This window comes from Kogia breviceps, chromosome 15 (genome assembly GCF_026419965.1).
Source record: "Kogia breviceps isolate mKogBre1 chromosome 15, mKogBre1 haplotype 1, whole genome shotgun sequence".
Classification (NCBI taxonomy): Eukaryota; Metazoa; Chordata; class Mammalia; order Artiodactyla; family Physeteridae; genus Kogia; species Kogia breviceps.
In genome coordinates, this window is record NC_081324.1 from 50017253 (window position 1) to 50044730 (window position 27478).

Sequence of the window (27478 nt, forward strand, 5' to 3'; positions counted from 1 at the left end):
CAGTAAAGAGCAGTAAAAGGTAATATTCATTTAACAAAACGAGAATCCCAATGACAAGAAATCAGGTATTTATATTCCTCTAGAGACACTTCTTCCCCACCTAACAAAGGCACTTGACATGTAATGAAATGGACAGTTAATTCAGGTACTGCCCTGGGCAACTGTTACCTTCCTAAAATTATATGAAGTGGTGATTAAGTTCAAATTAATCCTTCTAAATCAGCCTGAAACACTCATGAAAATACCACAAGTTCTCTATTTTTGGCAGATGATATAACCAAAGAAGAAAAGATAATATTGGTGTCCACAATGAATTGGCTGACTTGAACAGTCCAGGATTCTCTCTCTGCACAACATATTCCTTGATGACTGTGGAATTTGTATACGATTATAGGCAAATTAACCTTTCATACAGTTTCAGGTATTAATGTTCACTCCTCTTCTTGTCTTTTCTTACTTTTTTGTTCTTTCCCAAAGTCTTAGATGATTCCTCCTGAAAAAGACATAAATCAATGTAGTTATCTTCCTACATTTATATGAAGGTACTAGCTTAGGACTCTTAAATCTAGTCATATAGAATATGTATAATAGTGAAAGTATAATTACTTCCATATGTACCATCTTTCTGTTTTACAGGGCTCTTTCATTTATAGTCTATTTTAATATTTCCAAAACAATCAAGGATAATCAAAGAAAACACTCATTTATCTCAGTTATCTAACAGATTAATGTTTGAGTAATTTCAATATTATTTATAAGTTTATTTTTTAAATTATTTGTGTGTGTGTGTGTATTTTTTTTTGGCCACACTGTGTGGCCTGTGGGATCTTACTTCCCTCACCAGGGATTGAACCCATGCCTCCTGCAGTGGAAGTGCAAAGTCCTAACCACTGGACAGCCAAGGAATTCCTCTCAATACTATTTAATCCACTGTTCATTTTCCAAAGTAAGGCAGCAAAGTTTAAATAAAATAGATATGAACATATCTGAAATACGAGACAAAAAAACTCGAAGTATAAAGAAAGAAGGCATCTAAAGGCATGCCAGGGGAAAGGGGATACACTTTGACACTAACAGAGAATGTTAGAATTTTATAGATGTTTAAAGACTATCCAGTTTACTGTAACATTAGCTACAACTTCTATGGGTCTCAATTTTAGGGAGTGGAAACTAACTGGTCTTTTAGGTTTTTATAAAACTCCATGAATCTACAAAATTAAGGTTTGAAGAGATGAAGTGATCCTCCCATGGTCACACAACTGGTCAATCACACTGTTCTGATTAAAACCTAAGCTTCCAGTTTCCTAGTCCAAAGGTTTTTCTAATGCACCTCACTCGTTCTGCTTCACTCTTAATTTTCTTTTTAAATTTCACAGGCAGTGGTGAGAAACTCTCTAGATATAATATCAGTAACCACTTACCGGTGAACTTGTGTAGTTCTTCTCGACTAGAATGTTTCTGGCACAGTTGTTGATATGTTTGAAGCGATCTGGTCCTAGCAAAATCCCTCCATACCAGCGTGATACCACCACCATGACATTTCTCACATTCAAAATCTGTTATTTTCAGAAGCATAATTACATACAAATATAGACAGGTACAGATGTGAGTTTTAAAGGAAAATGAAAAAACCCATACATAAAATTGCACATAAAATTTCCCCGACTTTAATGGCAGAACCATGAGTAAGCAGAGTGCGATTTATAACAATTCAGGGGACAGAATGTTAGAATGAGAAGGGAATTTGGAAAACAAACACTGTGCTCCACAGTGTCCTTGAACTGCAAACTTGGGGACCACCAGGCAGAGTGAAGGGGAGATCATGCAGTGGGATTCCAGTTCTTGGTGACTTCAACCAGAATGGCTTAGCTTAGGCAGTTTTTTACCCCTAGGTCAAACAACAACACAAAACCTGCTTCTGAACAAAACAGCTAGAGAGAACTGGGGCTGCATGAGTAATCACTAGTGCCTACCAGTAAGGTCTTCCTCAGTTTGACATTTGTCAAACGCTGCCCTTAACGTGAAGCCCATCAGTCTACAGGCCTGACCCCCACAGAGTTTCTATCAAGGAAAGGGCCTGGTTAGAAAACAAACCTCCACATACAATAGCAGAAGAAACTATAGCAACTACCTTAGGGAAAAAACAATCCATTCTTAAAATTAATGAACAATCAATGATCACCAGACAGATGAAGAAAATCCAGCAGCATGAAAGAGAAAGGACAAGATAAACAAACTAAAATGGACCAGGAAAAATTTAAGGAAGAAAACATCTAAAAAAAGAAACTCTAATTAGTATACTCAGAAAAACTGTAGAAGATATTGTATCCATAAAAGCAGAACAGCACACTATGAAAAGGGAAAAACAGAGAACAAGAAAGAACTCTTGAAAATTAAATACATGGTTGCTAAAAAAAATTTTAATTTGATAGAAATTTTGGAAGACCGTCAAGAAAATGTCTTAGAACATAAGGCAATGAGATGGATAACTTAATAAAAAAAGAAACCTTCTGGATCTATCCAGAAGTCCAATATCCAACTAGCAGGAGTTCTGCAAAGACAGAACAGAGAAAATAGAGGAAAGGAAATTGTCATGAAACAAAAAGGATAAGTTCTTCCAGAACTGAAGATAATCTTCTATTGTCTACGGACTGAAAGAGCTTGAAAGCACAGCACTCGTTATTAACCTTTTGCTTTCTGCCCCACATTCAGGGGTTAAAATTATCTATCGATGTTTAAAAACTAACTACTAATAAAACCAAATTATCTCATGTAATATAGTCTAACTGATTTACTTATTCCTAAATGGAATTTAGGAATGAATTTTGTTGAGAAATTTTATGGTTCATAGAACAGGATTAACAGGGTTTAACTCACACTCACCTCCATGAGGTGGAGAAGACGCCCCCCAGCTGCTGTTTCCCCGTCATCCTCACAGTCCTGTAAGAAGGTCTGTTTATCCTCACAATATATTCTAGAAATACACGTGACAGTGTTACACTTTAAAACCTTGAAATATTGTATTCAATAATAAAAGTTACTCCTTCATATTTGTTGCCATCAATTTACTTCCAAAATCAGCATACTTGTTTTAAAAAAATCTTTATTGAACTATAAATTAGCTATATTTTTACTGACGATTTCCTATCCAGTATGCTTAACTTTTTATATTTTGGAAAGCTAGGAATCAAGGGTACCTCCTTTAAATCAGAAATGCTACAATTATGGGAAGGTGAGTTTACACATCTGACACTTCCTCCACTTCATTTAATCTTGAAGCTGAGATTATAGAGAATAGTCACTAAAAAAGTTTATTGAGAATAAACTGTATATAAGCATTATAGGCACAAAATAGGAGCTATGAAATGGTATAAAAGAAATAAGTGGTAGGCTTCCCTGGTGGCGCAGTGATTGAGAGTCCGCCTGCCAATGCAGGGGATACGGGTTCGTGCCCCGGTCTGGGAGGATCCCACATGCCGCGGAGCAGCTGGGCCCGTGAGCCATGGCCGCTGAGCCTGCACGTCCGGAGCCTGTGCTCCGCAATGGGAGAGGCCACGACAGTGAGAGGCCCGTGTACCGGAAAAAATAAAAAAATAAGTGGTGAACTCCTGTCATCAAAAGCCTAAACTCCAGTGAAAGAGACAAAAAGTATATAAAAAAGATGGAGGTGATAAAACCAACATAAGTTAATATTTTATACTTTCCTAACATCTTATTCTAGCCACCAAGCATTTATCTATTTTCCCCATTCTAAGAATTATAAGATTTATTTTTCTCTGTTATTTCCCCCTGGATAGTTATCAATATCAGAGATAAATCATGGTATTTTTACCCATTTAAATTATCTAGAAAGTTAGCATGGGCTACATTGTAGATGAATAAGCTTGGCAAATAAGTGTGAGTTATAAAAAGAAAACAGTGCCAGTTAAGGTATGCCATCTAGTGTATTTTTTAGGCCCCTACAAATGGTACCATCTAGGACTAGGCAAATATAGCAAAGATATCTTTCCAGTTACGGTGACAAAAAGCCAAATACTACCTTATCAATACACCTAAGTCAATTATATTAATTTTATTATAGCAATCCTATTGATTCATTCATCTTTCCATTCACCAAACCATCTATTCATTCATTCACTCAGTATATATTTACTACCCACCTACTATGACCAAGCTCTACTATTATTTAGAGTTGGCCTCATTTGAAGAAAAGAAAGTTAGTACTATTAAACAAAATTTTATATGGCAAATTTAAGGCAAAAAGGATTCTGGGGTTGACTTTATAGAACAAATGAAGAAATCTGAGTATATAAATCAGTACTGTTAGGTTTAAAAAAAAAGGAAATACCATGGACATTTTCACTAACCCTTTCCTCACATGCCAGGAAGATAATGATGCAGCATCCAATAGCTGTGTTTACCAGTAGCCTGATGAGTGCCCCATAACTCCAAAGCAGGAACACAGCCCCAGAACCAGGAAGTAACCTTAAAAGGACCCTAAGCATTCAAAATACACAACACAAAGTCCATGTACCAAATAAAGTTATTTCTTTAACTCCCAGTAGAGTCCTTCAAGCCTCCACTTTATGCCTTTTTATTGTTATCTGACACACAATTCTGACAAGCTAAGCTCCTTCATTCCCAAGCATCAATTATATAAGGGGGTGAGTTGGAGGGGCTGCTACATGCAGTCATGCTGACATTTGTAAGAAGTGACAACTGATCACCCATTAATTAGCAAAAATACTCAAGTACTTAAAAAAACAAAAATCTGGGGCCTGAAATAGCGTATCCAGCAGATTATTTAACTTTTTGACAACTTAAGATCAATATCATGTCCAGGAACTACTGAAGGTGCAGCCAACATGGCCATGTAGGAATAAGATAGAGATAAATGAAATTAGATTCTCAAATTCAGCTCTACCACTTAACGACTATGTGATTTTGAAAAAGTTAACCTTCTTACAGTGGAACAGTTGCTGAAATAATTAGATTTAACTTATGTAAAGCACATGACACAGAGAAGGCCCTCAACAAACACGTGGGACGAATGAATAGTACCTATTAATACTTTTACAGCACATTCTAATCACTGAGACCAAGCACAGTCTAATCTCTCATTTTTATACTGATGACCCTAACTCACTAAGAAAACACCAAAATTCTGTGTAGTGATACTCTAATAAATAGGCAATTATATAATTAATAGTTTTATTGGTAAGATTGGGCACTTAAAGGGATGTGACTTAGTAATATTAAAAACTCACCCATCCAAAGTGAGAAATTTTTTTGAGATTGAGTTTTAGATAGCCTAGATTTTACAAATCGTCTTAATCACATTTTAAATTTGCACCAAATTCCTATATCTATATTCTGATTTATTTTAGTCCTAAACTATGTTCTGTAAGCCTGTACTAATTTGCATATTTTAAAAATATACCCTTCATCTCTTTACTAACAAATCAGCAGATTTCTATTAAACCTTCGTACTCAAAACTAAAAGACATGTAGTGAAAGAAGCAGTCTTAATTCACTGCATAAATTGGTTTAAAAGAAAAACGTTAGAAAAAATTTGGCAGTATGTATCAAGAGTTTAAATTATGTTTTTGATAATTCTACTTCTAGGAATCTATTCTTTTTTCCTTTTTAATTATACTTCTGTTTCATTTCAAAAAAGAATATGAAACAACCAGAACCTATCCTGAGGAAATAATGCAAAAAGTACACAAAGATGTTCATGGGACTATTCTTTATAATACTTAGAAAAAATGAAAAACTAAAACAAAAAGGAAATGGTTAAAAAAAATTGTGGTATGGAGCCTCAAACAAATATTATACAGCCATTAAAATAATGTTTATAAAGCAATTATAACATGGAAAAATGCTTTTGTTACATTACAGAAAAATTTTGATACTAGAATAAAGCATTGAAAAGATTAAAAAAAGAAAATATTTCACAATATCAGTTACATTTAATGGCAGAAATGGTTAACTTTTCCTCTGATTCTTTTTTTCTGCCATTTCCAAATATTCCACACGATTATTACTTTTACAGTGGAAAAAAAACATATAATAGTTGTTGTTTTTTAAAATTATGCATCAGTTTTCCCCATTAAAAAAAAATATTTATTTATTTGGTTGCGCTGGGTCTTAGTTGTGGCAGGCAGGCTCCTTAGTTGTGGCTCGCTGGCTCGTTAGTTGTGGCATGCGAACTCTCAGTTGATGCATGCATGTGGGATCTAGTTCCCTGAGTAGGGATTGAACCCAGGCCCCCTGCATTGGGAGCGCAGTCTTAACCACTGCGCCACCAGGGAAGTCCCTTCCCCCATTTTTTACAAACTGCACATTCCTAAAATTGTGATGATCACTTACCGGTATGCATAGATGTTGTGGGTGGCACTAGAAATTTTCTTATTCTCATACAATTTGGCAAGAACCATTTTCACCTTAAAAACAGCAGTAATGTAAATAAACTAATGTATACTTTTAATTTGCTCTGTAAATAAATGCTAAAAAAAACCTTAAAGCATATTGATGTATATACTATTGTAGTGAAATTAACAGGACTTATTTAGACTCAACTACATTCTGAAAAAGCCATTTCCAAAGTTTTCTCCTCATTTTAGGGGCAAACACTGGTACTCTAATTGGTACAAAAATGATAGACCTGGTATTTTTGACCACCAGTTATCAACAAATATCTAAGCAGTAACCATGTCCAAGGTACTTGTATATAAGAAATTTTCCCCATACTGTATAGAGAAATTTAAATGAAAATATAAGAATTTCTAGAAATGAGCTCTGAAAACTTACCAAAGTGACAGGTACAGAATAATGGTATGTTCCAAATGTTATAAAACCAAAACTCTCTCTGGGAGTCAAATAAGGTTCATAGAGGAGGCAGCAAGAGCCAAGTCTTGAAAGATAAGTGACAGTTCTGCATCAAAATGGAAGAGTGGTGTGGGGCAAGAAGAAGCCATTCCATTTAGAGGAAACAGCATGTACAAACGTACCAGATTTAGTAAGCAGAAATAAACGATGCTTAGTTAAATTGGAACTTCAGATAAACCACAAATTTTTTTATTATAAATATGGCCTATGCAATAAAGTTTATCTGAAATTCCAATTTTAGCTAGCTATTCTGTTTTTTATCTGTCAACCTTAGCAGGGACATAAAAGAGAAAGGTTCAGGAAGTGACCAATAGTTTTATGTAGCTCTACCTTAGAGTATGAATGAGATGATAGAAGATGTATCAGAATGATTAAAGTAGGGTCTTATCACAAAGGTCCTTGTATAATGTGTTTAGATTTTTTCCTTGTAGCCAATGGAAATCAGCAAAGATTATTGGCTATGTGGGGAAGGAGTGACACATGGTCAGATCTTTTAGAAAGGTAGTTGGCAAGGGGCATAGAAGAAATACTGGAGGTAAGGAAGACTAAGCTGGAGATACAGAGACCAATTTGGATCAGAAATTGTACAATCTTGTGCTTCTCAGACTCCCAGATTCCTGATCAGTAAAGTAGACACTGACCTCTCAGATTTATTTCAGCTCTCACAAATTATGATCCTGTAAGTCTAAGTGACTACAATCAGAAATGGAAAAAGGATCCAGTATGGAGAGATTCAGAATGGAATGTCTAAGGAGGACCCTGGCAACAAGATTATGAGCAATGGCCAAGGGCAAAATAGGGTTCCTGAGAGAAAAGCCCAGAAGCTTGCACCAAAATCTGTTATTTTGACCACAAATCAATGAAGGAAAGAACTTCCTCTTCCAGAGACTAAAAGAGAGTGAAAAGGCAGCCTGGTGCAAAAAAGTGTATTCCTACAGGTCAGGGCTTTAGAAGAATTTGGAGAGACCAAAGGGAAGAGACCAATGCTTAAAACCTATGCTAAGCTAGTAAGACTTTTCTGGTTAATTTAACTTTACAGGTGTACTGAAATTGTCTCTTACATTAATAAAGTTAAGGCTAGATTATAGCAGCAAGGAAGAAGACAATGATTCTGCTGAAAAGAGACTGAGAAAGACAAAGACCTAGGAGTACTATTTTTGACTGAAGATTTTCCCATATAATATCCTTTGGTGGATATCAGGCCACCTAAAATCAGGAAGCAGAAAGAAAAAGGAATTCAGGTTGGGAAGACTGGGCTCAACCAGTCTGTCCACTGTCCCCTTACTCGGGCAACAGTAGAACAGGCTAGGTTTTATAGAACTCCCACATGATAAGACAAATAATTTTTCAATAAGCTATTGATATTAAGCATCATAATTTTCTACACCACCACAATGGGTTTTTCTTCTTTGAAAATCCATTGGAGAGTTAAGTCCTAATCAGAGTCTGGATACAATTTTGAAAGCAGTGATAAACAGAAACAAATATTCCATGATTCCCAATAACTTGGAAGTAGAAAATTAGCAAATAATTTTTATCTTGCATGAAAATTAAACATAATAGTAAAAACAAAGATATTATTGCAAAACCATTTGCTTGAATTACTTTGGTAAAACAACATCAAAGTGAACTGGACACAGTAAGTTTACCTGTTTGGGACAAACTACTGGAGCCAAGTGTGCCTGAAAAGTACTTCTTCGGTCTGTGATAGGAATGCCATGATCAATCGGAGGTAATTCTTCTATTTCTATAAATTTAAAGAATTATATTACTTTTATATTTTAAATTCTTACCTTCAACTACTGAAAAATTGGCAATGGTATAGTGGGGGGAGTTGGGAAAGAGATGTAAATTATATGGCAAATCAACTCAAATAACAAATACTGGTTGTCTATTAAAATTAAATTATAATTTTAAGTAAAAAGTTTCCTAATATATTGTACATTAAGATAAAACTACTTGACTTATAAATGATTTTCACTTGCTAAGGTCACCCAGTGGAAATGGTAGGTTGGGACTCAAATCCTGGACTATTTCAGTTGTATAAGTTGGTATAACATCTAATTTTTAAGAGTAAAAAGGGGTCCTGAGACCAAAAAGATTGACAGCTGCTAATATGGAGTATTTATTCTTTTTACTGCTGATGGACCTCTGGGTTGGGAAATCTATGACTTTATTTTGTATAGCTGTAATATAATGTCTTCTGCTAATAAAACTGTTCCTACTTCATAGGATTGAATTAAATGTATCAATAGTACACCAAATTGGTATTCCATCGAGTACTGTGATTTCCAGTTATTCTGCCTTTTAAACAAGCTTAAGAACCATTAATTTTACCCTTAACTTAGATGAGAAACTTACCAACCATCCTAGCTGCTGCATCTGCCTCATTTAGGATGGAAAGTTATTCAGAAAAAAAGAATTTAATTTTTTTCTACTTCTATTCACTGATCTGTTGAATCTTACCAAGTCAGTTTGCTTTATAAATGATGAAACACTTCAAGTAACATGTGTAAAAATATTTCTGGAGCACTTTAAATAACTTGCCCAAAATCACTGCACTGGTTTGTGGCAGGACTAGGATGAGAAGCCAGGTTTATGCAGGATGTTCTTCCTTCCCCCAGTAACGTTCTCTTCTTGAACAGACTGTGACCACTGCACTAGTACGCTACTAAGGTCAATAGGAATTGGATGCGATTTATTATGACTATGATTTTCACTCTTTTTCTTTTAATAGTGGATCTTCTTTCCCAAAAGACATCCTATGCCAAATCTGCAAATATGTGTACGAATAAAATGGGAACTACTTAGAGTGAAAAAGGAGCAGGTATCCTGGATGTTCTTCCCCACTCATTCGCGGCTTCTTTGTCCCCTTCCACTAATCCTGAGACACTATGCAAGAATTTTAAATTTTCATTTACTGTTTAAAAGCTACTGTATAATGGCATAGGGAACTCCCTATCTTCAAAGAGAATGAACATTCCCTCTGGTCTATCATGTTTTTGTAAGAGACTTGAGGAAACTGACTATATCATTCAAAATTTTAAAATACTAAAATGGAACATACTTTCTGATAGAAATATAGAGCTGATTTATCACATCAACCTATCCATAAGCTGAATACTACTTTATCATGGAACAAATTTGCTTAAGCAAAAACTAAAATCCTAAAGGCATTTCACTAGCTTTAATTCAGTGGTTGTACCTTCAATTATTGTATTTATATTTGTGAGCAAAAACTAAAATTTAACTCTGAGCTATCAGTAGACAGCTAAGGATTTCAAAGTAAAAATATAAAAGCAGGATGTGAACTGAAAATATTCACACAGCTTTTCTTAGTTTCAATTTCTCTCACCACTAATTCAAAACTCTAGATAAATAGCAAAAAAAAAGAAAAAAGTAAATTTCTATTTTTTTCCTCACCATTCTGATAGACCTAGCAAACACCAAAATGGCCAGGAGATGGGAAAAAAATAACCCAATTCTCTACAAATTAATAAGAATTTCCTAAAATGTGAGTTTACTAAACTTCTATACCATTCCAAATGGTATAGAAATTCCATTCATAATGCTACCATCCCACTTTCCTCAAAATAAACTAATAACATTATACCTGTTCGATTTTCACTGACATCAAAATCCAATGCTTTAACTGGATTTTCTGGTTGACATGCTAAAATGAGATCATCTTCACATACAATATCTTCCTCTTCAGTTTTCTTCTTTACGTCTGGGCCTATGTGGATATGAGACATGATGAGTGATCATAAGACAGTAAGAAATTACACTAAAAAACCATTAGTCTTGGTCTCTAAACACCAGTCTTCAACAGAAGGAACCAGGGCTCCTACAAGAGGTGGTTGACTCCAGGGTTGGGACAAGGAAAATACAAGATGAGCCTGGAATATCTTATGATTCCAGAAAGTAAAGAAATGTTCAAAAAACAATGGAAGCTTATAAAAAGAACACAGGAGCCTACCTGAGAGCTCTCCTAAAGGCCAAACCTGGAACAATTTGAGCAACAAAATAATGATAGTATGGAATTTTAACTCATGAAATAAAATGAGTTCATACTAATATAAGTAATCAAATAAATAAATGTGGAAAAGAGACATCTTGTTCTCAGAATAGAATTCCAATTAATCATAGCAAGAAGGAAAGAAGGAAATGAAAATCACCATATTGTTACAACACCATATTGTTTACAAATACTGTTGATAAGATAGGCTAATGGATACTAAAATCAGTAGGTTAAAGTTAAGGAGGAATAGGGTATTAGCATAGCCTCAAAGTATCGCCCCCAAGATACTTATCAACTACAAAGGGAAAGACAGTAACTGATAATTTTATATATCAACCTGGCTAGGCCATGGTACACAGATATTTGGTCAAACACTATTCTAGATGTTTCTGTAAAGGTATTTCTTGAATGGAATTCACATTCAAATCAGTTGACTTTGGGTAAAGCAGACTGCCCTCCATAATGCAAGTGAGACTCCAGTTAAGATCTTAAAAGAAAAAGGACCGACCTCCCCAGAGAAGGAGGGAATTCTGCCAACATACAGCCTTCATACTTGAGTTGCAATATAATTCCTTCCCTAGGTCTCCAGGCTGTCAGCCTACCTTGCAGAGTTTGGACTTGCTAGTGTCCATAATCTCGTGAGCCAATTCCTTAAAATCAATCAATCCCTCTCTCTCTCCCTCCTTCTCCCCCCGCAACCATTCCTTCCCTCCTCCTCTCTCTTTATAATACACACACACACACACACACACACACACACACCTTATTGGTCTGTTTCTCTGGAGAACACTTGATTAATACAGTAACTTTACAGTGGAAACATTTGGCAGATACCACCTTAACCAAGGGATCAAGGTAAATATCACCATTAATAAAGCATATTGATATCATTAGCTCCTTGATATAATACACTGTGAAGGATACAATATCATTTCTGTGATATTCTTGCCAAAATGCCTAATCTTACTCCAATCATGAGAAAACAATGGACAAATTCAAATTGAGGGACATTCCACAAAATAGTGTCAGGTCATGAAAAGTAAAAAAAAGTGAAGCAAAGACTGGGGAACTATTTATAGACTAAAAGGGAGTAAGGAGAAATAACAACTAAATGCAACAAAGAACCCTAGACAGGATTCTAGAACAGCAGAAAGAACATTAGTGGAAAACTTAGTGAAATCTGAATAAGCTCTTTAGTTTAGTTACTATTATACCAATGTTTGCTTTCTGTTCTTTATAATTATAATATGGTTATGTAAGATGTTACTAGGGAAAGCAGGGTGAGGGATATAACAGCTATTTCTACCATTTTTTTTTTTTTTTTTTGGCGGTACGCAGGCCTCTCATTCACTGCTGTGGCCTCTCCTGTTGCGGAGCACAGGCTCCGGACGTGCAGGTTCAGCCGCCATGGCTCATGGACCCAGCCGCTCCGCGGCACGCGGGATCCTCCCGGACCGGGGCATGAACCCATATCCCCTGCATCGGCAGGCGGACTCTCAACCACTGTGCCACCAGGGAAGCCCCTATTTCTACTGTTTTTGCAACTTTTCTGTAAGTCTAAAATTATTTCAGAATTTTTTAAAAGTGTAAATAGTATATAATTACTTCAAGATTTAACATTTCTGGGGTTTCCTTGTTGGCGCAGTGGTTAAAAATCCACCTGCCTATGCAGGGGACATGGGTTCGAGCCCTGGTCCGGGAAGATCCCACATGCCGTGGAGCAACTAAGCCCGTATGCCACAACTACTGAGCCTGCACTCTAGTGCCCGTGAGCTACAACTACTGACCCCTCATGCCTAGAGCCCATGCTCCACATCAAGAGAAGCCACCACGGGCTTCCCTGGTGGCACAGTGGTTAAGAATCCGCCTGCCAGTGCAGGGCACACGGGTTCGTGCCTCGGTCCAGGAAGATCCCACATGCCGCGGAGCGGCTAGGCCTGTGAGCCACAACTACTGAGCCTGCGCATCTGGAGCCTGTGCTCCGCAACGGGAGAGGCCGCGACAGTGAGAGGCCTGTGCACCACAATGAAGAGTGGCCCCCACTCGCTGCAACTGGAGAAAGCCCACGCACAGAACGAAGACCCAACACAGCCAAAAATAAATAAATAATAATAATAATAAAAAAAGAGAAGCCACCACAATGAGAAGCCCGTGCACCACAACAACGAGTAGCCCCCGCTCGCAGCAACGAGAGAAAGCCCACGCACGGCAATGAAGACCCAATGTGGCCAAAAATAAATAATTTTTTTAAAATTTCACATTTCTATAGTAGAAAAAATGAAATAATAAAGAATATATATGTACTGAAGATTAATAGTAAAATAAAAATAAATTACTTGTCAAGTGGGTACCCTGGAGAAGAAAATTCTCATGAGATATCCTGATCACTAGCTTATACCCTTATTCATTCTTAGAATTATTAAACCTTCCGTTTTAATATGAAGTCTAGAAAATTTCTAATTAAAAAATTCCAAACAAAATTTTTTCAAATTATAAATTATACAACCTAAATCAATAACTCAAAAGTCTGAAGTGTGGCTAAACTAAATTATAGACATAGGTGGGAAAGGGAAAATACCATTTTAAGATCAATAATTTTAAAAATTTCCTAATAGTTCAGTGATTCCAAGCTTTTTGGAGTCCTAAATTTTTGCTTATATTCCATTTTTGCAATTATCCCACGCTCTAGAATGGTGGATTGGCAAAACTCAATTTTTGTTTTGAGGTTTCAAAACTCTTCTCAGAGGCCCTGAAATGCTGCAAAATCAGAACATGAATCATAAAAAGTCAAGGAAAATACTTCAAAAAATATTGTCCCATGATCAGAATATCTTCAGACCATTTATCTCTTTGATTTTAATGGAAGCAGTAAAAACATTTGCTTTTATAGAAAAATAGTAAAATGTTCTGAAAAAATATATATTTCTATCAACTTTAAATCTATACTGATTTTGGTAAGGGAATCCTTAAAAATTGGTTCCGTGTAAATAACCTTCTAAGAATTAGTAAAGGGCTTCCCTGGTGGCGCAGTGGTTGAGAATCCGCCTGCCGATGCAGGAGACACGGGTTCGTGCCCTGGTCCGGGAAGATCCCACATGCCGCGGAGCAACTAAGCCCGTGAGCCATGGCCGCTGAGCCTGTGCGTCCGGAGCCTGTGCTCCGCAACGGGAGAGGCCACAACAGTGAGAGGCCCGCATACCGCAAAAAAAAAAAAAAAAAAAAAAAAAAAAAAAAAAAAAAAAAGAATTAGTAAATAGACTATTGGGTTGGTTTTTATTTTTTTAAATCCCTCTTCTCCCCAAATTGAAAATAATTCTATCAGTGATAATAATAAAACTCTATTTGGAAATAAAATCAGGCTTAGTAATTTTCTTCTTCAAAGGGCTTTTGTAGTAACTGGAACAAAGACTAGCAAAGTAAATAGAAAACATAAGAAATTTCTATGTTGTTGTATATTAAGATTCAATAAAACTATAATAATAGAGCAAAATATCAATTTTCAATTTTCAAATGTCCTGAAATTATATAGTGGTGATGGTTACATAACTTTGGAATAAACTAAAAAACACTGAATTATACATTTTAAAGAGTGAATAATCATGGTATGTGAATTCTACCTCAATTAAAAAATCAACTTTCAAAGTCAATTTTTATATCTTAAATACTGGTCAGTGTGTTTTCCAAAGTTCTTTTTCTATAAACACTACACTCATTTGAATCTAATGTCTTACTTATGTAGTCCAATAATTCATGAAGAATGTTACATGGTTCATATTACCATAACAATAGTCAAAGAAAGCAAAGATTTTTGACCCAAGTTCTTTAACCATAAAATTCTATTTCTATGAGTTTATAGTAATATGAAACCAAGGAGGCTAAAGCTTATAGAAAGAAATAACCATATTTACATGAGTAAAGAACTTTGCAGTGAAACATATTTTATCATATAAAAACAAAACAGCATACAGATTTTCATTAAAAGTTTCAATGAAAATATCTACATGAAAATTTAATTACTGTAAATTAAAAGAGCAAACCTACCTGGTTCTGTCATCTGAGATTTTTGTATTAGGACATCTCTTATTTTCTCCACCCACAGGTAAAGAATACTTTCACCAATATTCTGTCTAAACAAAATTCAGGGGAAAAAACTATTATTAAAAATTTCCTTCTCAGTGGCATGGACATATATACACTACCAAATGTAAAATAGATAGCTAGTGGGAAGCAGCCGCATAGCACAGGGAGATCAGATCGGTGCTTTGTGACCACCTAGAGGGGTGGGATAGGGAGGGTGGGAAGGAGGGAGATGCAAGAGGGAAGAGATATGGGAACATATGTATATGTATAACTGATTCACTTTGTTGTAAAGCAGAAACTAACACACCATTGTAAAGCAGTTATACTCCAATAAAGGTGTTAACAAAATTTCCTTCTCAAATTCAAGAAAATATAGACATATTTACAATCTAAGAAATTATATGCAATCTAGCCGTGCCCTTTTTTTGGAGCGGGGTTGCTGTAGCGTGCAGCTTGTGGGATCTTAGTTTCCCGACCAGGGACTGAACCCAGGCCCTTGCAGTGAAAGAGCTAAGTCTTAACCACGGGACCACCAGGGAATTCCCTAGCCGTGCCTTTTAAAGAGGAATTTATAAAAACATGCAATTTACTAAGATTTGTGGATGAATATTTAATACATCAACATTAAAAATTCCAACTGGCTCCCAAATTAAAACTAACATTGCTCACTTAAAATAAGTAGAAGAGTTGCAACCAAAAAGGGGAAAGAAAATTTCTGAACTTAAACTGGATGAATTAAGATAGATATAAATATGATTTAGTTTCTGTCAGTGAATATAATTGTAGTATTGATGCCCAGTCATTGCTTGCTTTTCTAAACTTTTTGAACAATTTCAAACCACTTTTTTAATGTACTTATTTCAACAAATAAGAATACAAAGCATTTGAGAAACTCCCTCAGAAAGCCAATTTACAAGACTTAAAAGACAATCAATGGAAAACTTTATATTCTTATTTTGTTTTGGACAAAATATTCTATTGACCAAATTGATTCATTTTGGTTCCAAACAGCTGTCTGGCTGCCTCAGATAATTAAATCCATCTCAAAGGCTCATCGAGAAAAAGAACATGTCATAGTTCATGTCCATAGCATTATGTTAAATGATGGCAACAGCAATAAAATAAAGGCCCAAGTGTCTACTCTTTAGGAGATGACACTAATTTTAGATAAGTTTTAATAAGTGTGTTTAAAGAAATCATCATACTACTTCATAACACCTTACCTCCTTCCTCTAACAGTTGCTCTTGAAACCATCATCTTTTTATCACCACTCATCAGCACCCAAAGGAAACTTTTAAAACAAGATTACAGTAGAAAACAACACTGTTTTCAAATAATTCTGTATCCTCAAACCCTCCCATCTCACCCACAACTCCTGAGTACTAAAACAATCCTCCGTGTTCTTTGGCAACCTGTCTTATTTAGAGAGAGCAAGTCAATTGGAAAGGTTTTAAAAAACTGAGAATGTTGGTTGAGTTTCTTTTAAACAATTCCTACCCCCATCCTCTCTTCTCAATAAAAGATTTAGAGGTATAGAGACAGAGAAAGGTAAAATGTATTGAGTATATACTAAGCCCCAAAGTACATTATATATATCAACACATTTAATGCTCATAATTGTCTAATAGAATAGGTTTTATTTCCCCATTGTACAGATGAGAAAGCAGACCTAGAAAGATCAATTAACTTGTCTAAGACAATAAGCAGTAAGAAGTCCAGAGCCAGAAAGTGAATGTAGACTTACTCCAAAGCTCAGGTCGCCCACTGCGTTTTGCTCTCCTATCAAGCAGCTGTGTCCTTAGGCAAGTAAGACACTTGAACTCTGAGTCTCAGTTTCCTCACCTATAAAACAGATTTACAGCATCTTGCCTTACTTTACAAAAGTAGTCTCTTTTCAAGTGGACCTATCTTAATTCACTCAACAGATCTTTAAGGGCCTTGCCTATACACCAAGTACTATGTACAGCCCTGGGGGTATGGTAGTGAATGAGAAAACGGGATCCCCTGTCTCAGTGTTTACAGTTATTATCCTTACAACTGTATGGTTTTATATATAATTCTCTCCATCCCCTAATCTCATTCTATTTAATTCATCACATCATCATCACCAAAATAGTAGCACTAATATCCAGTGTGTATTGAACACCTACTATATAAGACGTAGAAAATGCTTTGTTACTTCATTTAATCCTCATTCATAACCACCCTTTGAGACAGGAAAATCATCCCTCTGTGAATATATATTCACATTCAGATTTGTTGTTATTGTTGTTAGGGGACTATTGGGGGCAGGGGACAATGGAAAACACCTTGAAAGAATTTTCACAATTAATAAGTAATTTTTCCTAATAATAAAGAAATTAAACCTTAACTCCAAATTTCCTCTCCTCTGGCCCATGGCTTCCTGCAGAACAATATACAACAGCACTCTGTCCATAATCATTTATTAAATGCTTCCTTCTTCCCTAGTATTTAACTAGACTTACTGAAATCCATTTTAAGGAAGTTGTAGTAGATGTGAAAGGTTTCCTAAAGAAAATGAAAATTAAATTATTTGTTCCCTTGGACCCCCAAATTTATCACTGATGGTGGTTTGGGTGTTTTTATTGTTGTTGTTATTACTGCTGTATTTGTGTTTTCTCTCATGACAATAGTTTGTTCGTATCTTTTTTTTTTTTTTTGATTCAAGTATAGTTGATTGTTCATATCTTTTAACTACAGACTAGGATTTGGTGGTTTTCAAACTTTTGCCTTTGCTGTAATGAAATCTCTCACAGAAACAGACAGAAGCTGTAGTCTTCCCTCCTATGCCCTTCTTCCCCTCACCCAATGGTCCTTGAGGAAGTCAGCTGAATCCTAAGAATTGGTACAAAATCTGAGAACTACTCATTATAGGGTGAGATGCTAAGCTTTTATTTATGAAATTAAGTTATGGTAAAGTAGCTGAATATAAAAAGCCTAGAACAAAATTTGTTTCAAATTGAATAAAAGATCAACTTGGATTAAAAACTGATATTTTAGTTGAGATATACTGCGATTAAATACACTTAAATAACTTATCCAATTCAGAATGATCAAAACAAAAGTCAAGTTACTTGTGACTCTTTTTTTACTTGTGGCTCTAATTTTTGTATCTTTAATTTTCTAATATTTATATTTGTTGACTTAAGGGTTAAGCTATTCACTACAATGTACTACTAAGTTGTGTGACCTTAGACAAATCACTTGATCTGAGTTTCCATCATCTCACTTTCAAAATGACAAAACTGGATGAGACGATTCTTCTAACAAGAACAACAAAATTGAGAGCTGCTATTATATAGTGCTAAAATACATTACATGGATTATGTCACTTAATCCTTACAATGATATTATTCTTTTATCCTCATTTTACAGATGAGAAAGAGGTCACACTATTTCAAAAACTGACTCCAGAAGCCTGACAAAGACAGCCTTAACATCAGCTTGACTAAACTTCAGACAGGCTGAGCTTCCTGACTCTAGGTCCTGACCTCTCTCTTCTTAGAGCATTTTCTTTACAAAACTTGTCCTGTAAATTCTTCCTTTGCTCCTCTGGAATTATGGACACCTTTTTAGAAGTTCTGTCAGTGTTAGAACCTAGGAGTGTCTTTCTCAAGGACCTGGGAGCCATTCTTTTGAAATGTAGTCATCAATGAAGACAGTGCCCTATCTCCCAGTCTCTGTTGGCTGGTAGGGGCTTAACTCCTGATGAGCCACAATTTGCAAACAGAGATAGCCTAATCACAGAGAAACACACTTGCAAACTCAGGAAGAAACTTAATGTGCTGGACACTCTCACTTGATCATCCTCCCCCCAGCATCCCCCAGTACTTTTCTACAGCTCATCCCAGCCCTTAAAAACCATACTGCCATTTGTTTCAGGAAGTTGAGTTCAGACTGAGTTCTGCCTCTCTCCCCTGTTGCAATAGTCTTGAAGAAAGTCTTCCTTGCCTGTTTAATTTGGTCTGGTGCACTTTCTGCTTTGACAAGCCTCACTCTCCAAGTTCCAAACCTAAGACTTCATGATACATCAGAATGTGAAGAGCTGTGGGAAATTAATCATTTTCTTGGATTTAAATTAAATAGTGCTGAAATGGACTATCATAAATTCAAATTAAAAAAATTTTAATCCTTTTCATTTTCTCTTAACACCAATTAGTATAATGTTCAAAGTATTTTTAAATCTGTTATTTTCCTTTTGTTTTATTAAACTATTTTCATATATTCAAAATATCCATATGTAAAATGTTTAAACAAAAATAAGGTATGATAAGCAAATGAGTCTACATCTACACAATCACCAAATCCTAGTTTATGTTTCTAAGTACTTCTTTAACTGACCGTTCTTCTCTCTTGCATTCTTGTTGCCTTAATAAAGGTCTCCACTATCTCCCTCCTAGTTACTGACTGCTTTTCCTATGGTGACCCTCACTTCAAACTCTTCACAGTCCAACCTCTACACTGCCACACAAATCTCATTACATCACTCCCTTGCCTAAAATGCCTACAGTCTACAAGATAATGCCCAAACTCCTTACCAGCTTACAGGTTCTTTTTTCTTACACCTATCTCAATTTCTATCCCTGGCATGTTGAACTATCTGCTGAACTCTGAAGATGCCAGGTTGCTTCACACCTACATGATTTTGCTCATGCAGTTCCTTCTATCAGAAAATCTCTCCCCCTCTGATCACCTGCCTAACACCACACCCAAAGGTCACCTTCAAAATGGAACCCTCCTTTACAACCTTACCACATGCCCAGAGACCTCTAAAAACAATAGCATTTGGTCCAAACCTCTCAGTAATTGTCACTATATTGTGTTGGTACATAATTATTCTATATTAATTTTTAAATTCCAAACTCCTAACAGAGTGCGAGCATATAGAAGATACTCAAAAAATGTTTACTGGAAAGACTGTTTTCAGACTTCGTCCCTCCTTACATAAGAAAAAATATAGTTCATCTTCTTATCTAGGCAAAAATAAAATCTAGCATTCAAAATGATGCCAAATAAATATGAAAATCTTGATAATGTTACAATATTTAGAACATAATGAAACTGTAAACATTAAGAACTATATCCATACATTTAATGTTTAATTTTCAATGACTAATAGTGTTTTTCACTTATTGCCCCCTGCTGGGATTTTATGGGAAAATATGATTAAAAGTTGTCACACAACACTTTTAAAAACAGAATGTATATTTCTATTTAGACCACATGTGTGAAAATACTACTGCTGGACTGGGGTTATTTTCAAGTGTTTTTAATAAACAAGACAGTATGAACCATGTCCTATCTTTAGAACAAACTCCTTTGTTATTTCTGATCCTTCCTAATTCTCTAGTAGCTCAAGTGAACTACTTAGGGAGAACAGCGAGTTGTCCTATAGGAGGGTATCTCTTAATAAAGGGGGGCACTTTTGGGGCAGAAAAAAGGCAGATGGGAAGCCATCTCAGAGTGCGTGACATTGTGCATAGATAGGAGAAAAATCTAGTTGATGAATATGATTAACAGGATGGAAGCCAGTGTTGGAAGATTTTTCAAGAAGACAAAGTGTTCAACACCACCAAAAGTTACAGAGGTCAAGTAAGAACTGAAAAATGACTGTAAGATGTATAATTATGACATCATTGGTGAGCAAATTTGCAGTATATTTATCTTATTCTACTTTAGAGGGGAGATAAATTGGTAAATAGGCATAAATAAAAGATTACAGAAAGAAGTTTGTTGGGGGCACAAAAGGTGGAGTGGCCAGTAAGATCAGGGTCAGGTATCAGAAAACATTTCATTGAGAAAACATGTAATATTTATATGCTGAGGATGATGGGATCACTAAATGGGGGCCTCTCCCATTGATATGTCCATTTCTTGGTTACTTCCAGAGTCAACTGTAAACCTAGGAACTCAAGGAAGACCACACTTCCTCTAGGAAGGAACAAATAGAATCAATTCCATGAAGACATAGCATTTTAAAATTAAATATTCTGTGAGGAAAAGAAACCTGGTCTAGATCCCACAGATACAAACGGGGTTCTCTCACTGTGCCAAATGGGGTAGCCACCTACAACATATAAGACGATCCTTACCAGTTCCTGGATTACAGTAAAACTGATGTTCCAGAACATTATTTGTTGTACTAAATTAATGTATCTCATTAAAATTAACCCAAATCAAAGAAATGTCTTCTCTGGACTACTTCCCTAGCCTCCTGATATCCCACATCTATTCTTGCTCCCTTCCAATCAGTTCTCACCCAGAAACAGAATGGTGTTTTCAAAATGAAAATCTTATCACGGCATCACACCACTTCAAACTCTTCTCTGCTTCCCAAAGGTCTTAGGATAAAGACAAAAATCCTCAACATGGCCTACAGGACTCTCCATAACTTCCTCTGCCTACCTCACTAGGTCATTTTCCTTCCATGTTCCCTTCTCTCCTCCCCTCTCTTTTCCCACTTAATACCACCATTACGTTGCATCTTGACATGTGCCAAACTCATTGACAGAGAGCCTTTGCACATGCTGTGGCCCTTCACTGGAGTTATCTTCACTTAAGTAACTCAGCTCTTAAGTCAAACAAGCCATCCCTGACCTCCTAGACTGGGTCAGCACTTCTTTCAAACTCAATTAGCACTGTATATTAATATCTTTCTTTTACAGAACTTATCACAGCTGCAGTGTGACATTCATTTTTACAATGTTATGAGCAATATCTCCCCTACCTGCAAATTCTAAGTGAAAACAGGGACCATTTCTGTTTTTGCTAATTATGCATATCCAGGATCTAGTACAATGCCTGCCATAGAGCACTTATTGAATGAATGAAAGAGTGAAAAATACAGTATATCAACAGACTCTCAGTCTTACGGCCTAATACAAGAACGTTACCATTAAAAATATACAGTAGTTTATTGAATAATTATGCTTAGGATTCTGCTGTTACCAGTTTCATTCAACATAGCCTATGAAAATAGCAAAATAAAAGCAGTATCTCTGAATTTACTTTCACAAGCTGGCTAAGTGTCTTTATAGCTATTAGTTCTAAATAATAGTGTATTTCTGTTTCTGAGCAGAATTCATATCAAATGTATATAAAAAATTACATTATACAACCAATCTTTCAAGGATTTTTCAAGTATATTCTTTTTGTTAATGGAAAAGCAGCTTAACAAAAAGTTTAGAAAAGGCCCTAACATATCATGATTCCAACAAAGGCCAACAATAGAGTCACTCATAGAATTTTTTTTAATCATCCATCACTTACATATATATTTCCTCAAGGCTATTCGATAAATCTGCACGTTCTTGCCCTTGAAGCCAAGGAGCACTAAGATTAAATAAAACAAAATAAAGAAGATTATTCAAAGATTGTGTTTATATCTCAAAGAAAAAATACTGATTAATCACAAACTGGTTTTATTTAACTTTAAAAATTTTTCTATTTTCATCAAAATGTTATGTTATGTTGTATAAATCGATACAGTTCCAAAATGCTTTCATTGGCATTAATTCATTTATTCCTCCCCCAAAACCATGATGAAGCCAACACCATTACTATTTAATTAAAATATGGCTTAAAAAACAGGGGAGTTCATAGGATATCATAAATCTGCCCTAGTTTACCTAAGTGGCAGAAGAGGTTCCAGAATCTAAATTTCCAGATTCACAGTATTTGCCACACTATCAGGACTTCCCATTTTTTTCTAACTGGTGTCTCAAAAACAACTTTAGGGCTTCCCTGGTGGCGCAGTGGTTGAGAGTCTGCCTGCCGATGCAGGGGATACGGGTTCGTGCCCCGGTCTGGGAAGATCCCACATGCCGCGGAGCGGCTGGGCCCGTGAGCCATGGCCGCGGAGACTGCGCGTCCGGAGCGCTCCGCAAAGGGAGGGGCCACAACAGTGAGAGGCCCAGGTAACGCAAAAGGAAAAAAAAAACAACAACAACTCTAACAAATAAGTCAGTTGCCACATGACTGTAAAAAAAAAAATCAACTTTTTCTTAAAAGGGCACAGATGTTTACAAGCATTCTATAATATCTTTCATTGTCAATAAAAATGAAAAATTACAGAACCATGAGTAATAGCAAATTTTACCGCTATGGTTTTAAAACACTCATACAAAAGACAATCCCACTGGAAGGTAAAAATTTTAGTAATTGAGATTTAATGCAATTCTGTCTGCACAGGTTTATACAGTTTAGTAGGTCAAGCAGGCAAGGTGGATCAAAGGTTACTGGCAATCAACAGGTCACGACTCATTAAGACTGCACTTGGGCTGCTGAGATGGCTCCTCCACAACAAGGGCAGGACAAGCACCACAAGCACCATGGGCGATTCCTGGAAGGCAGGCTGTCTTACACAGAGGCATGTCAAGGAACTGGCGAGGTCAGCTGAACCAGGTTAGGAGCAACTCTATAGGCCAAGGTTTCTAGACTGCTAAGCTGTCTGAAGAGGAAGATTTCCCTCCCTGTCTCTAAAGACAATTCTGTAGCTATTTTACCCCCTGTGGATCCTCTGATTCTCTTTTATACTAAGTGGCAAACTTCAAAGTGTTTTTACATAATTTAATTTTTAAATTTAAATGCTCTACATCAAGTCCAAAAGGTGTTTTTAATTTCTATATACATTTTGATAAGGTAGTCTATATAAACACAATGTACAGTACAGAGAAACAATCTTTGAAAAGTATAATCTTTTTATAAAAAATATAAATGTAGAAATATAGCTTACTTCAGTTGATAAATAGGTGGCGCTGTACCTGGGTATTCATTCGGTAGCATCACCTAAAAAGCAGTTTAAAAACAAATCTGCTTATACTGCATCATGGCTCAAAAATAACATTCATAAAGCCAGTCATTGGACAGGTTTCTAACTTGCCAAACTAAGAAACAAAACCATTGTTTAGTTAAATTTCAGGAGAGAATTCCCACCTCATATTTATGCTTCTGCCTTAAACATGTTAAGATGGTGCCAATCTTTTAAGAAGGAGCTTATTATTTGCAGAGAAAGTATAAAAGCAATGAAAATTAGAAAATAAGTGGGGAGGACGAAGACAAAAGGAAAAGAAAAACTGAAATGGGGGCATTATACCCCAATCCCAAATGCAAGAGCGGCATTATAACATGTTCCAGATATTTTTCTTAAGAAATTTTAAAAAAAAATCCTACCAGACACTATTAAATACATTAAATAGCTAACACTCAATAAAGAACCATGCACATTTCTTTTCAAATCAGTATTACTATAAAAACAAATACTGACAAAAACTCAATTTGGCATCTTTTACGTTGGAAGTATAGGTAGTCATCAAAGAATAAGCATTAAAATAGAAAGCCATAGCTGATGTTTTCATTTCTCCTAACTACAACTGATTCCCAACTGACAAAGAAATGAGTATCTACTCTATGAACCATCTAAATACCTAACCTATTCTTCCTCTTAAATGTTAGTCATCTTCCCAGGTTTAGACTCTCTTCTATTACACGTACAGGATAGTGAAAGGAAGTGAAACTCAAGTCTGCCAATGGTACATTAAGAACACTTCAATAAATAAAATAATTGGGAGAGAAAAGATTGAGACTATCTCTGAAAGCATTACTTGAGAGTGATCTGAGATTTAATTACCCATATGTTTAGATCATCAATCGTTAACAAAACCCAACAACAAAAAGACAATTCAGAACAAGTCACACAAGAATAATCATTAGAGGAATACAATAGCAGTCAATCATACAAGAGTCAGCATTGTAACTGGAAAATGGCTGTAGAGAAGGGCAAAAATACCTGCAAGCAAAGTGTCCATTTGGGGTCATCTATATCGTCGCTAATTCTAATACAAAATATTTTGGCACAGTCATCAATGACACACCATTCCTCGCCATATATAGCTGCCATTGCTTCAATTTCCTCATTCTGAAAGAGGATGATGGGGGGAAAAAAAGTCAAAGAATGCACCGACCCTAAAAACCTGAGTTTTCCTTATTGCTTTATAAGGTATTTGTATTTAACATCACCATCTTGGATGAAGGATCCCTGAATGAACGATACCAAACGTTCTCAGCAGCCGGTCACCATGTTCTACTCTCTGGGTACCAGACACGATTGCAATGACTGGCACCAGCCTTGCTACTACATCACTGTGCTTTGGACCACTACTAAGCCAAAATACACATGCACTCCCATATCCTGCAGTGAGGTTTACAAGTGAAAGGATAAACATTAACTCCTCTGCTCCACCTTCTCTTTTTAAAAGGTAACCCCACGCCCCCACTCCCTGGTGGCATTGCTACTTATTATATTCGCCCTATATTACTACTGGCTATCTCCTTCGCTGTTTTTGTTTTGAATTTGGGCACGAGGCTGGGCGACTGTTGGGGTTTTGGGTCATCAAACCCTCGAAACATTTCAGAAATTACTCTTTTGGTTTCGGCTTAAAGAAGAGTAAAACCGGACCTAAAGGTAAAAATGGGAAACAAAGTATACATTCAACTTTGTATCGTCGCATTTTGTCCTCATAGCGCATTAGGAAAAGCTTTAAGAGCGCCCAAGTGAGCCACGCGCTGGAGAAAGCTCAACGCCAAGAGGAGGAAGGTTCAGTGACTCCAGAGTCTGTGTTATTATTGCCCGTTTTGCGAAAGCAGAAACGGTTCTTAAGTGACCTGTCCAAGGTGACCCGGCGGGGACAGGGCGGGGAGCAGAACCCGGGTTTCTGCCTCCGGCCGGGAGCTGCTCACTCGCGTGCTGATGGTTGACGATGACAGCGCCAGAGGCAGGCCCAGCGCGCCGACGCCCGGAAGCGGCCGGCCCGAGAGCGATCCGCTGAGATCAAGCGCCGGGGCAATGGGACGCGGCGGAGCGAACGGCGCGGCCTCGAGCGCGGGCGGTACGGACGAGACCGGGGGCGGCCCCGGAAAGAGGCCCCTCGGTCGAGGAAGCCCGGGGCGGTGAGGCGAGGCCTAGCCGAGCCTAAAGGTCGGCGCCCCGCCGGGGCCTCACCTGCCTCTGGTCGCTCCCTGCGTCCCCCTCAGCCATGTGGCCCCGGGAGCGGCCGAGCAGCCACCGCCTGCCCAGGTCCGGAGCGCGGGGGCGGGGCGTCGCGACTGTGAGCCGAGCGCCGGCTGCAGCGCTGCCCGCAGCGCGGCCCGACCCGGAACCGCAAGCCGGCCACGCAGCGCGGCTCGCATCTGCTTCCGGGTTGCAGGCCAGGTGGGGCTAGGGGCTACAGGCGCCAGGGCTTCCTATTCTGGCCTCGCGCCCGCCTTTCCCTTCGTCTTCCGCCGGGCCCTGGGGACGCTGTTCCGCCCAAGCGGCGGCAGGAGGGCGTCTGGGCTCTGCACCTGATACCCGCCGGGGCTTCTGCTCGCCCACGGCGCAGTCGGTGCCATCGGAACCCCCCGGAGACATTGGGGAGTCAGCTTCACCGCAGCGTCCCAGGAAGGGACTCACCGCAGTCCACAGCCCAAGACCCATCTTTGCATTTCAAGGCACGGTGTTTTTGTTTTAAGTGTTTTAAGATATTTTGTCTGATTTGAGCAAGGGTGGGTTTGATTTACCAAAAGCAGGAGAGGGCAGAAGGCAATTTGGAAGCGTGCGGAAAAACTTAACTCACTCGCCGTTGTGTTGTGGTAGTTTTCTTTGGTGTCCTTTGACATTTTGTCTGGGAGCATCTTTTGTTCAGGACGCTAGTTTTGCCAGTCAACATGAAAGTCGTTGTTTCACCATCTAATAAACTTGAATAAATTTGTGTCATTTCTCCCCTGCTCCCAACACGTACATTCCAATACATTGGTTGTGACTTATATCTGTCACTTTGAGATACCTTAATCAAGTCACTTAATGTCTTATTTGAGAGGCATTTTTATCACTTCTTACCTCACTTTCTTCACACATGGACACGCACGCACACACACACAAACTCAAAATACTACATCTTTCCTTTCTCCCGTCTTCCTTGATCATGGGCATGTTTTATTTCACCTGTAAAACACTTCCCTGAATCAGGAGAATTCCGTAAAGAATTCCACCCGAATTACTTTGAAGAGATCTTAATATAAGCCTTGTGGATTTATTAATTAAACAGACATTAGGTTCTTACTGTGCTAAACTTTGGAAATGCAGATTTAGATGTCGTGCATTGCCTTTAAGAAGCTAAAGTGTAAGGGAACAAAAGTAAGTAAGTATTTAAATGAACTAGAATTATGTCCTGTTAATATCACAAAGAAGTCCATCTATATAAATTTTATTGGATTTCTTGTTTCAGACAATGTTTGAACCGAGTTATTGAAGAAGAGGTAGAGGTTAATTGAAAAAAGAAGGAAATTGTTCCAGATGGAGAAAAACATATTGGCAGAAAATTTGTGGCCCATTTAAGGAACATCCTGCATTTCACTGCCTCTGACATCACAGCTGTCAACCTCCTCTTGTCACATGGCTTGCATAATCCCTTTATGATTGTCTCCAT

The 27478-nt window shown here is 37.2% G+C and overlaps 1 protein-coding gene across 6 annotated transcripts; it reads right to left on the bottom strand.

Moving 5' to 3' along the window:
- Positions 1-3: 3 nt before the first annotated feature.
- Positions 4-26191, bottom strand: IMPACT (impact RWD domain protein). 6 transcript variants are annotated; one of them, XR_010836773.1, is made up of 12 exons: positions 26014-26191; positions 24802-24930; positions 23749-23801; positions 22284-22346; positions 14954-15039; positions 10505-10627; positions 8541-8638; positions 6373-6446; positions 2884-2974; positions 2132-2153; positions 1422-1556; positions 4-493 (listed from the first exon to the last, which is right to left on the bottom strand). XR_010836773.1 is itself a non-coding variant. In XM_059040929.2 (11 exons), the coding sequence occupies exons 1-11, from the start codon at positions 26047-26049 to the stop codon at positions 425-427; spliced, it is 957 nt and encodes a 318-aa protein (XP_058896912.1). In that variant the 5' UTR covers positions 26050-26191; the 3' UTR covers positions 4-424. The 6 variants fall into 6 exon arrangements, 5 of the variants coding, with proteins under 5 accessions (XP_058896912.1, XP_066870893.1, XP_066870894.1 ...); XM_059040929.2 differs by lacking the exon at positions 2132-2153; XM_067014792.1 differs by lacking the exons at positions 2132-2153; positions 26014-26191 and adding an exon at positions 25752-25827.
- Between the last annotated feature and the right edge of the window lie 1287 nt (positions 26192-27478).

Bases quoted from the DNA above. Each gene is read 5' to 3' on its own strand.
- IMPACT (XM_059040929.2), bottom strand. From the start codon at position 26,049: ATGGCTGAGGGGGACGCAGGGAGCGACCAGAGGCAG. The intron at 24,931-26,013 runs GTGAGGCCCCGG...ATCCTCTTTCAG, and splicing joins CAGGGAGCGACCAGAGGCAG to AATGAGGAAATTGAAGCAAT. The intron at 6,447-8,540 runs GTAAACTTACTG...GCTGTTTTTAAG, and splicing joins CAGTAGTTTGTCCCAAACAG to GTGAAAATGGTTCTTGCCAA.